This window comes from Conger conger, chromosome 6 (assembly GCF_963514075.1).
Source record: "Conger conger chromosome 6, fConCon1.1, whole genome shotgun sequence".
Lineage (NCBI taxonomy): Eukaryota > Metazoa > Chordata > Actinopteri > Anguilliformes > Congridae > Conger > Conger conger.
Genome location: NC_083765.1, coordinates 42,185,041 through 42,197,803, shown reverse-complemented (window position 1 = coordinate 42,197,803; position 12,763 = coordinate 42,185,041). Strand labels below are relative to the sequence as shown.

The window sequence follows — 12,763 nt, the reverse complement described above, 5'->3', positions numbered from 1 at the left end:
CCCCCCCCCCTTTTCCCCATAAAACATTCCACATGCACGCATGCACACACACACACACACACATACACGCGCGCGCACACACATACACACAGACACACACATATACAGTATAGATTGTTCTTATCTGATGTTGCTTTGATGACTTAAAATTTCCGTTTTTTTCCCACAACCTTCATCTCCCTCTTGGGGTAGCTGCGTACTACAATGACAAGATGTAAAAGAAAGGTTTACAGTGTTCTCACGGTAAGAGCATTACTAGAATCAACTTCTAAAAAAGTCAGTGAAGGACACAAGACATTGTTAAAAACACAAGAGACTGAAGAACTCGGCAAACTTTCAAGACTGAAAATCTGCTGTTTCATTTCACAGGAAGTACAATGGATCACAAAAGTTATGAGAGCTTTCGGTATCCAGGCCTTTGGAGTCTGTTATTGGTGTTTGTCATTGTCAATGAAACTCAAAGAAGCCATGATGAGGCTGAGGAATAAGAGACATAGGCCATACCGTTGGCAGACTGAAATGAACTGCGTGGAGCATGTGTGGGGCGACATGGCTCAGGCAGTAAGAGCAGTCATCTGGCAGTCGGAGGGTTGCCGGTTCGATCCCCCGCCCGGGCTGTGTCGAGGTGTCCCTGAGCAAGACACCTAACCTCCAAATGCTCCTGACGAGCTGGTCGGAGCCTTGCATGGCAGCCAGTCGCCGTTGGCGTGTGAGTGTGTGTATGAATGGGTGAATGAGAAGCATCAATTGTACAGCGCTTTGGATAAAGGCACTATATAAATGCCAACCATTTACCATTTAAGAAGAAAGAGAGCACTGGAGAGCTCAACAATCACAAAGGGCCTGGACCAAGACCTTTTCAGCTGATAACTGAAGGACCCTCGTCATAATGAAGTCTGACAGAGCAGAAACCCGATTCTGTAGGCAGGTGAGGATGGGTCAATGGTTCGTTTTTTCAGGGGACTCAGGGACTTTTTACCGATGCTACACTGCCAAGATCCCAAACATACTAAAAAAGCAACAAAGGCGTTTTAAAGGCACAAAAAAATTATTTAAATGCTGAAGAGAAAATTGAAGGCTGCAGTACAGGCCTGGCAGAGCATCAGCTATGGGAGGGGGGGCTATGTATCAAAACTGCTGTAATTTCTACATGGCGAAACCAAAATGTGCAGAAATAAAAGGAAATATAAAATCAAGGACTACAGAGCCAAATCAAGAAAAAATATGTCTTTGTCCCAATCATTATGGAGCTCATTCTACACACACAGACACTGCCTTTGCTTAATCAAATTCATCTCCTTTGCAGTAGCACAGCTTTCTCCCTCACAATGAGATGAGTCTTGCCGGGGGATTAAAAAAGAAAATATTAATTTTTCAGCCGTGGCTTTTACCACCAGGAAATTAATACATTAATATCTCCTCTCAGATAAGGAATAAGTGCAAGGAATACAATTTTGACAAGTTTGATTTATAATAAAGGCCCAGCAGTTGGTATGCGGCAGCTAAGACATTCACATATACTGTAATTCTGGAGCAAGGGGCTCTAACCAATCGTTTATTCTTCATCCCTCTTTTCCTTTCTTCGCTCCTGACCCGGAAACCAATCGAGGACGGCCATCTTTATGAACATTCCGACCCCTTGCATGTCCCTTCTTGGAGCTAGAAGTAGAAGTTACTGTAGGAACTCCCTATCTTTTCTTTGAGCAAGAAAACATCAGCGCATCCTTTGTGGAAGTATTTTTTCGGAAAGCCTGATGTATAGATTATCGACCTGCGGATGCACCTCTCTCCATCTGCGAGGCATATGCTTGCCTAATTCATGTTCTCTCGATTTCCCACTCTTTATATTTCAACTTTTCCCAGCCTCTCCCGATGAGTGGCGCTAGGGGCAAGAAAATGATACAAGAAAAGGAAAAAGAGGAGAAAAATAAGTGACTGGAACAAGGCCTAGGTTTCTTCAAAAGCTACACAATAGTAGCATTACCAGCACAGCTTCTGCTGGATTAGCTTCAATTAGCCTCAACATCCCCTCTCAGAAATAACGGCTGCCTACAGTGGAAGTGCATTTTGATTCTTTATGGAACACATTTCCGGAATGCACCCTGTACAATAATGTTTTTTCGGTACTAATAAGCAAATTACTAATTACAATTTTGTACAGCATGGGTACCACCCCAGTGAGAGGCTTTTGTGCAGCACTGTTTTAGGCACATATTTTTGTTCTAAACTTGATAATGCCATTCTACCTCTGTGACCAAAGGCAACAAGAACAACACATGATATCAAGACATTGAGAAGAAGATAATTAAGTCAGAATCACAGATGGTGAGAGTGATGTGATATCAAAGGTGGAGGGCATAAAACGTATATTTTTAGAATCGGTGGGAGACAGGAAAAATTATTCTGGAGACCAGAGCTGGAAGACCTAGATGTTGGGGTGTATTTCGCCAGTAAGGAGTGTACAAAAACTGGTAGCACGTCTTATTCACAGCGCACCCTGAACTCAAAAGTTGTGTGGTTTAGTACAGAGTACAATACAATTAACTGATAATGTGACATTTAGAAAAATGTTACACATTACATGGAACTGTGTCGGATATCTTCTTCTTCTAACACATAGGAAGTGGTTTTCGGTGATTCGTAAACCAATGTTTAATTGTGAGTCAGAGTTAAGGGCTACCATTTACTTAACTTTGAGGTCTACATATGCTGAATAGAGTACTATTCAGAGTACTAAAAGCCACAAAGATGAAGAAGCAGAACAAGCACAAACGAGGGGCAGCCGATAGCCCGAGTGGCTAACGTACGTGACTGGGCCAAGAAGGTTGATGGTTCAAGCCCCGGTGTATTCACGATAACATCTGCCCAGCTTTGGCCCCTAAGACACCTAACCCCCCATTGCTCCAGGGGAGGATTGTCCCCAGCTTAGTCTAATCAACTGTAAGTCGCTTCGGATAAAAAATTTAGACCAAGAGTTTGATCCTGCCATCTTCTGTTTTCCTGGCACCCAGCAGTGTGGTACTCAACTCGAGAACATGGAGGAAAAGATTAGTGCGTTTCACCTCGCTGGCTCCAGAGACACTGTCGGGTTTTGTTTACTTCTCTGAGCCTGCCTCCTGCCAGCACTTTTAAATGAATATTCATCAGGACACATCGGCTCATGAATATGCATGAGGACATACAGTTTGTTTTTTGAGGAGGACGCTGGTTATTTAAAGAGGTGGGATGGTTTCTATCCTACTACACCGATAAGAAGCTACTCAGCAATGATGTGATTTTGTCATCATATTCCATCAATAATATAGCGGGATGGTTCCAATGAGTGAAAACATATATTTATGTCTCACAGTTCTCGTGCATTGATATTCTCAGCCACTGAGTCACTGGTACTCCTGCATAGTCAGTCCATGAAGCCAAACTACCTCTGCTCGGCCTTTATTCAATACACTGCCCTTAACATTTATTGGTAACACTTTATTTTAGGGCAATAAAACCGCTTCATCAGCACAAGATAGCACATTCATAAGCACTACATAAGCATTCGTAAGTGCTTAGGGGTATGTAAATGACTGCAATCGTGTGTTTCCTCAACATTGATGCAGCAACCATGACATTACCATGACATACCAAGTGAATTGACACAAGATCCTTGAGATAAGTGCTTATGAATGCTTATGAATGTGCTATGTAGTGCTAATAGAGGAATTATATATAGCTCTTATGTAGGAGCCTTCAAAAAAAGTGTTACCTATTTGTATTATAGAAAATAAGAAAATGCTGCACATGCAAGTATTGCTTTTGCAAGGGAATCAACTGACGCCTGCATATATTGGCAAGCCAACATTTAGGACAAATGCTAACTGGCTAATTTCAATAAATGGTAGGCAACTCCACCATTGGGCATATGCCTGGAGAACTGGTGCGTATGAAGGTTTTGGTTTCCTGTAATTACTATGGCTAACTTAACTAATTAGCTTTAACAACAACAACAACAACAACAACAACAACGATCTACTCACAAAATTAGTCAACAATAAAATGCCTTCTTGCGGGTACAAAAGAGCGGTCTTCTATATCGTTCATCAGTATGTCAATCAATGTGCCTAAAATGGCACAGATTATTGGGTAATTAAATAATTAAGAGCAGAAGATAACATTAAACAGATACGGATCGCCGTGCCAACCCCTATTTGAAGCCCGCGATGCTGATTGTCTTCTGATTCATTGTCACACTTCTGCCAAGATCCAATTAAAACTGCCAAGAAGTGCAATTCAATCCAAAACAATCAGATTCGCCTGATACCACAATAAAGTGAATGAGGTGTAAATGGTTATATATAGTTCTGGCACAGAGAGTCAAATTCAACTGTTTGAAACACTGAAACTTGGTCGCATGAAATCTTTCCTGTGCAGTAGCAACTGTTTTTTTTTTAAGCTTGATGCATCTAAATATTCACATTGTTATTGTGTTGCCATATTAAAATCTGTTTCTGCATTCTACTTACAGCTACTGTACCTTGGTAGCAAGCAATAAGTCTTTAAGTTAATATAGCCAATGATGCTACTGTGAAGAATATCAATCATTATATTTCCAAAAAAACCCCACCATATATTTGCAGTATATCGCAGTGCATTTCACTCCCGTAAAGGAATCACCCATTTTCCGACACAACTCCCCACTGATTACCGCATCAGGGTGCACCCCATTGCTCCCCTGTCCAGGGGCAGGCTAGCACACCCAGGGCTACATGGCAGGCAAGGTCTGGAAGTAGCAGAGCCTGCTCGCTCATTCAGTAGTACGTAGAATATTAGTACAAGAATGAGAACAAGATGGCAGATTCAGGATACAGGATTATATTCATGTGCCTTAACCTTCTCTTAAACATTCTCAAACATTATATAATTTTTTTATGAAATAATATTTTCTTTTTAAATCTTAAAAATGTTTTTTTCGTCTTTTTAGGTTGATCTAAAGCAATTTTAATTATCATGCATCTGAAAAAGTAAGGAAAAAGCGCAACACTGCTACTTTACAGAGTTACCACTTTATTGGCAGGCACTAGGCCTTCATGCATGTGAAATGTGCTATATAAACAAAGGTGCTTTGCCTTGCTTTGCCTGCTTACCACTCAGAAGCTCTACCAAAGCATTCCAGCCTCTTACTCTTCGTACACCTGGTCTACCCCCTGTCATTTTTTCCAGGGACACCATATCTGTGTCCATCTTGGAATCCATCTTGAATCCTTATCATTAACAGTATCATTCCGTAGCACTATTTTCTATTGTGATTCCTTCCTGATTGTTACACATTTCTTCACTGATTTACATTCCGGTTCTAGGCTGCCTTGGCATATAACGTACATTTAGTGCTTTAATGATATCGTACTTACGCTCACCGGTCTGGGGATGTTGTTAGCCAGAGTCTCTGGCACTGTTGCTAATAATATTCAGATGAATGCTTGTGTGGTCTCCTACACCGAAAGTCTGCTATGATTAATGTAGTGCAATGTAATGTAATGGAAGAGCGGTGGTGAGTGAATCCGCAGCTTTTATTTATCTCTAAATGAGCTGGCCTTTGGCTGATTGAGAAAAGTAATCATGCACACAATGGCTTCACATTAGCTCTCCTGCAGGTCAGCGCAGAGGAACACTATATAAATATAACTACCCAGGCTTCAGGTACTTTTCCACTGCCTTGAAATCATCATAATTAAGGCCCAAGGCCCGAGGTTTAAGGGTTTTTTTCCCTTCTACCCTTCAACAGTCTCAAGAAGGTGCGAGCATTAATCAGGATGAGCTATTTAATTAGGACTGAAATCATTTGCCCTTGCTCACATTAAGAGCGCTCATGTGAACGCTCACCGTTTGCAGATGAAGGCTGGTGGTTAGCGGTTTTTGTGTTTTATGGCTTTCACATCACGCCAAGTATCCGCACTAGATTACATTAGCATGTTTTCAGCGCTTGTGATCATGTTACAGTGTAACACTAGGGTTTTGAATATTTCAGTGACAAACGACTCAGTGATACACTGTTCAGCATAATTGTCAGGCTCTGGTGTTCCTACAGAGCCGATCGCTTTGACTCGCAACACCAGGAAGCACAAGATGTATTCCCCGACAGACTGGAATACTAAGCCTATGATAAAGTATCTCAGCACCCATTAACAGAGAGAGAGAGAGAGAGAGGGAGAGAGATGGAGAGAGTGAGTTCTTGAGAGGAGTTCTTGTCTTAATGTATAGATAGTGTTAATTTGTTTCTCATCTTTCATGTTAACCCCTTAAGTATCACCTCTTTTCTTGACACAAGCTTAAAAATGACATATCCAAAATAAAATGGTTACTATTCTTGAACCCTTTTGACTACAGACATAATCCTGTAAACTTCTTAAACTGCTTTCCAAGAGACGGAATTACTCCAAATATTACTAACACAAAGTTACAGAAGCTCAAACACAGTGAAAGTGGAAGCTTTTTTCTCAATGCAAAGACTGGACACAGATTATTGTAGCTGTGTCTGGTGCACAAATCCCCTTTCAAATGTGAGGACAATATCAACAAAAATGAACATTCTGCATTGTTTTTTCTTATCTATTACTAGGCAGTTTTCCAAAAAGGACATTTGGAGACTCCAAAAGCACACATGGAAACTAAATGATATTATGATGTGTAAAATACAGAATTTAGCATACTAAACCACAATATTGCTTACACCACAATATTTAATATTAACTCAGACAAGAGATTCATTGGAACTCCTACAAAGGAAGTCCTCTATTTAGATGTAGGCATCACTAAATATGTTTTTTTTTTTTTTTAGTTTCATTACGCAGGCGAAAAAATGCTGTGTTGTTTTATGTAAGCGTAAGAAATTATACACCATTGGAAACACAAAATTTTCCAATCATTGCCTAAAATGCTTTTTAGTTGTCACTTGAATAACATAGTCGGTTATTCAAAGTTATACAAAATTTCCTTACACACAGATTTTCTTACAAAATCTTGTAACTACATTACAAATGCTGATCAGAGATGGTAGTATTTGGACTCATTGTGTTGCAGCTATCCAGCGTGTTGCAGCGTGTTTTTTAATATATACTGTATGCTTCGGCAATAAAAAATAATAATGCTCGGTCATGCCAATTAAGCAAATTAAATTGAGAGGGGGAGAGACGGAGAGGCAGAGAAAGAGAGAGACAGAGATTTTCCAGAAGGATGTAGCGCATGAGGTAACTCCACAGCACGTCCCCGTTCATACGGGGTAATCCAGACAGTCAACGGCCAAACTGATTGCTGTGGAAAGTGCCGTCATGCCACCCAGTGAGGTAATAAGTAAGTTCACACCATCGGATGTGCTGACAGACCCAAAGCTGAATCGGCTGCAGAGAGGCAGGAATATGTGATGGACACAGAGATGTGCTTTTGTGAGGGTCTTTGTGCTTCTTCACTTTGGTGCGTTGTGTAGAGAAGAACGTGCAACTGATAAAGCTTTGTTCACGCCCCTGGCCTCTTGCTGGGTATCCTGTTGAGGGGCCTGTCACCCCTGCTGTAAAATCCAGCTATGCCAGCTTGACTAGTTAGAAAATTGTGCTGGTCAAGCTGGTCTTAATCTGTTCTAGCTGGGTATGAGCTGATCAACCAGCATGGGCAAGTTGGTCATGAAGCTGCTCTGTCTGGGTATGAGCTGGTCACCTAGCTTGCGCTGTTAACTTGGCTGAGCTGGTAGCTGGTCAACCAGCTGAACCATGTTGAGCTAGGAGCTGGACTGAACTGTTCAAACTCGCTTGATAATTCATTTTTCAGCAGGGATGCCAATATGTAATTTCAGTGCCTGGTTTTGATTTTGCCGATTGTGTTTCACAATCTCACTATGAACAAAATAACATTTCCATTTCCCACGCCGGTTGGAAAGTCTGGCTGCGCGAGTACAGTGGCAGTGAGACCCATCGGCTGCGCTTCAGCTAACATACTGTATATTTATTCCTTACAGTTCTCATGGTTTTAACCCAGTTTTGTCCTAGTTTAGTGGTGCATTTCCACATCTCTTCCAGTTTATTTTTAGTTCAGCAATTAAACTTGCATAGACAGCCCAGATGGTGAAGGAACTTCATGTGTAGCTGAGTGAGTGGGGGTGAGTTAGCTCAGCTTTGTCACGGGCAAATGACCATACACAGGCATCCTGTAGGCCAAGGTCCCTCCCATGCCAAGGCTACCACCAAAGTATAGGGCAGCCTGTAGGGTCAGTGGTTCGATCCCTGGTGTAGCCACAATAAGATTCACACAGCCATTGGCCCCTTGAGCAAGGCCCTTAACCCTGCATTGCTCCAGGGGGGATTGGCCCTTGCTGAGTCTAATCAAGTGTATGTGCTTTGGATAAAGGCATCAGCTAAATAATGTAATGTAACCAATCACATGTCCTCAGACATGCTAGAGTTCTTCTAGAAGTGAGAACTCTCATTATTTGGAGCTGGAGTAAATGTGATATTTAGCGGAACATAATCACGCTTGGGTGTGAAGTAAAGCAGTTGAAGCTGAAAATGAAGAAATTAACAACCACTCAAACAACAAAAATAAACATGAGCTCAAAACATCTACTGCACATTCAAACTGAAATCTGGTCCTGAAATTGCGGCAAGGACATTTTCAAGGTGCATTACTGTTTATTCTAAGTGTATGGGGTATATCTTTCCTAATTCAGAATTTCAATCCTCAATCCTAGTGTATTTTTGTGTAGCGTGCGTAGCTCGGCTAATCCACTAGTAAGAACAGTAAAGCAAAGACCTCGTAACAGGTTACCATGACAACACTGTGTCAACAGGTTCAAAATTACCACGTTGCCCTTAGTAAGGAGCGATTTAAATTCTAGTGGATAGGTAGCACATTCGTATTTGGGCGAGGTGGAACTACGGGTTCAAGTCCGACATTGGGCGAATGCTTTGAATTATATAACATGAGGGCACTAAAACACAATGAGGGAAAACGCATTAGCAGTGGGAAACTAGCGAGGGTAAGGGGAGCACTAAAACACGATGAGGGAAAACAAGTTAGCAGTGGGAAACTAGCGAGGGTAACAGGAGCACTAAAACGTGATGACGGAAAATGCGCTAGCAGTGGGAAACTAGCGAGGGTAACGGGAGCACTAAAACACGATGAGGGAAAACATGTTAGCAGTGGGAAACTAGCGAGGGTAAGGGGAGCACTAAAACACGATGAGGGAAAACATGTTAGCAGTGGGAAACTAGCGAGGGTAAGGGGAGCACTAAAACACGATGAGGGAAAACATGTTAGCAGTGGGAAACTAGCGAGGGTAAGGGGAGCACTAAAACACAGTGGTGAAGTGATGGACCTGCCTTAGCTTCAGCCATCTTTTCGCCTCCTGACAGACTGACACTTCCTGTGAATTGTTTCCACAAGGACAATGTCTCCGGAGAGATAAGAGCAGCACTCTTTCATTTGCCAGCGAAAGCACCAAATAACTAAAAGGAAGGTCCTGAACACGGCATTGTAGGGTGTCTCAATTCTTCATCACACCTGTTATCTTCAGAGGAAGACTTCTCCTTCGGTTAAAAAAAGATGACAGGCCAAGCAAGTTAAATGAAATGAGAAACCTATTGAGTTCTGGTACGCTCCCAGCTGCAAGCAGGCCCAACAAAATAACTTAAATTTGTTTGGGCATTAATTCTGCCTCAATTGGATTTGTCTGGTTTAAACAACATGAATCCAAATGAGAAAACAGAACCGAAAAAAAAAAACAGAGTAACTGAATTTACAGCACAGGGATATATACGGCAGGGTAGAAAGCTTTAAATCTCACCGAGTCAACATGAAAGACTCATTTACCTCTCATAAAATAATTTCATATCTGCTATAAAATGACAGTGAGAAGAAAAATCAACCCTCGTCCCAGCATGCACTGCTCTACCGATGAACCGCTCCCATTCTTTCACCAATACATGATAGATTCTGACAGCACTTGAACCTAATCTCTACTGTGAGCTCAAACTGCTTTCAGTAAAAACTGAAAAACGAAAAAAAAAAAAGGCTTTCAAGGGCTAAAATGACAGTAGAACAGAAAATCCATTATAACTGCTGTACATGTAATTGTTCAGTTGGCTTATTTGGGCCTTGCTAATCAATTGATTACATTATCATTTTTGATGGTAAAATTTGTGCATGCATATCTTCACAGAACTAATTGGCTTTATCAATATGAATATGACCACAGAGGATATGACCAAACAATGATCAAATAATTTATTTGTCTGGTGGAAAAATGCTTTTAACCAACTGCTTACCTGAAAATGAGGAATAAAGTCATAGAAAATGATCAGTCTGTAGAAAATGCCTGCATTTGTGTGTGTGTGTGTGTGTGTGTGCGCGTGTGTATGCACACACACAGACACTCAAACATCCGCACCCCTAACTTATTAAAGCATTTTATTTTCTTCTCTTTTCCGATGCCATTGTGAGTTCAAGCTTCCACTGAAATCAGCCAGAGTTATTGCATAAGCAACTGAAAATATAGCACTTGCTTAAACGCATTTCTCCAAGCCAGGGACAAAAGAGATACAGTCATACTGAGCACTGGGCCTTTAACAGCATGTGGATGAAAGCAATATATCTAAAGCCAATATGCTGTAATTCTCAGACAGTAAAACGACTTCAGTAAAAAAGGAAAACAATTCAATAACACGGAATGTTCTTTCTCAGAGGGAATGCTGAAATTCCTCCACAGCGGATCATTGAAGGGTTGCAGAGCTCGACGAATCTCTTGCAGCACAGAAATGGCCAAGATATACGACACAAAAATATATAATCATGCACAGAATATAGAGAGCTTGTTGGTGTATTTTATATCGTCGAATCATATCAAGTTCATAAAATTTTCCTAAATGGCAACCGTGCTGGAATTCACCATTGCCGGCGCTGAATTCAAAGCCTGGGAAAAAGAGTTAAAGGGGTTTTGAAGTGTTGGCTAATCTGAAGGCACTTCACAACCGTGAATGCTGCACTAAAAAAAGGGAGTGCATTCTTGATCTTGAAAGCTCTCCGCTGATTACAATGGAGCTCAAGTGCACGAGCATCTTCCCACTTTATAACGCAGCTCATCCTGCGAGACTGGCACAGGACGGTCCGTTCAAACGCCAGTTTCTCTTGAAAAACATCTCGGGCTAACCTTCTGGAACGTTCCAGGAGAGGCGGATGGCATTTCCGAGGCTGAGGTGTGCAGGTTTGTATGGAAGCCACAGATGCCAAGAAAAGCAGTCTGTTCCAAGGACGTCAGGGGCGAGATGGATATGAATTTTGCTTTATAAACAGCTCATTAAAAATGCAGCAGTGGCAAGTGCTGGACCAACATCTGTGCACTGCTGAGAATGCAGCACTCTCGTTCTTTTAGGTAACAAACGCTCGAGGAATTTAAGGGCACTGAGGGGTGGATCTCCGGAACGAAATCCTGCTTTGCCTCGGGATTATCACTCACAATTTATACATAATTGAACTTTTAAAAAAGACTGTAATATTCCCAGAAAAAGGGTCATGCATATTTGAAAATGAATCTTGCAGCAATGAGTGTAATTGGAAGTATGATAGCAAGCACGTTCTGTTCCAAGCAAAGGGCATATTCTAGGAACGTTTGCACAGTTAATGTTGACACACAAACAGTTTTAACTGATTTGTAGTTGTGTGAGTATACCTTTGTAGAAGTCTTACTGATAAGCAGTTGTGTGAGTATACCTTTGTAGAAGTCTCATTGATTAGTAGTTGTGTGAGTATACCTTTGTAGAACCTTATTGATCAGCAGTTGTGTGGCTGTACCTTTGTAAAATCTTATTGATCAGTAGTTGTGTGAGTGTACCTTTGTAGAAGCAATCTTCACTGTGGACGGTGGTGATCTTCTGCTTCTTGAGACAGGCAGCCCGGTGAAGCTGGCAGTGGTTCTGGTACAGATGTCCATCAGACCCACACACAGGCTTGTAATGGGCCTTGCAGCGGTCCAAACAGGAGCACTGGCCCTGGCCTGTCTCAGCGTTGACCACACAGTGCCGTCCCAAACCACAGTACTTATTCTCACACGGTCCCCGGGGGCTATCTCGGCCAAAGAACCCTGAAAGAAGCACAAAATGTACTGTTAATGTGTAATGTTTTTTATGTTACATCATACATTATACATATACAATTTTGATGTTACATCATACATTAAAAATAGAATAATACTAAAAGGTTATAGTCCCATAAATCTTGGTGTGATCACTCTTGGAAGAGTGTTGTTTTGCTTTGTGAGCACATTCCTTGGGGACATCATTTTATTTACTTTTGTATAATACTTTGTGTATTTCGTTTATTTTGTTTGTACTTTGTTTATTTTCTCATTAGGTGGTGCAGTGGGTAGCACTGTTGTCCACTGGTCCAGGGTTTGAATCCCAGCTGGGCTCTGTGTGTGGAGTTTGCATGTTCCACATGGGGTTTTCTCCTTAGTCCAAAGGGTTGGCTAATTGAAGAGTGTCAATTATCCCTATAAGTGTGTGAGTGAATGGTGTGTGGGCCCTGTGATGGGTTGGCAACCTGTCCAGGGTGTTTCTGCCTGCCACCCCCTGTGATCCTGATCACTGGGTAAGATGATGGATGGATGGATGGATGTATGATCCCCAGTGATATACTAATGAGCAAAGCAATTATACACTTTATTAGGTAGAGCTGTACACCAGCTACTGCAAATATTTAATCAGTCAATCATGTGGCAGCAACTAAAGGCATACAAGCATGC

At 41.6% G+C, this 12,763-nt stretch overlaps 1 protein-coding gene across 3 annotated transcripts in view; it reads right to left on the bottom strand.

The window, feature by feature from the left end:
* LOC133130850 (follistatin-related protein 5-like) overlaps positions 1 to 12,763 on the bottom strand; it is a 183,402-nt gene that overhangs the window by 111,891 nt on the left and 58,748 nt on the right. For all 3 annotated transcript variants that reach the window (XM_061245755.1, XM_061245757.1, XM_061245756.1), the window contains exon 4: positions 11,855 to 12,103. In XM_061245755.1, the coding sequence (XP_061101739.1) occupies positions 11,855 to 12,103 (249 nt within the window). The remainder of the gene's footprint in view (positions 1 to 11,854; positions 12,104 to 12,763) is intronic.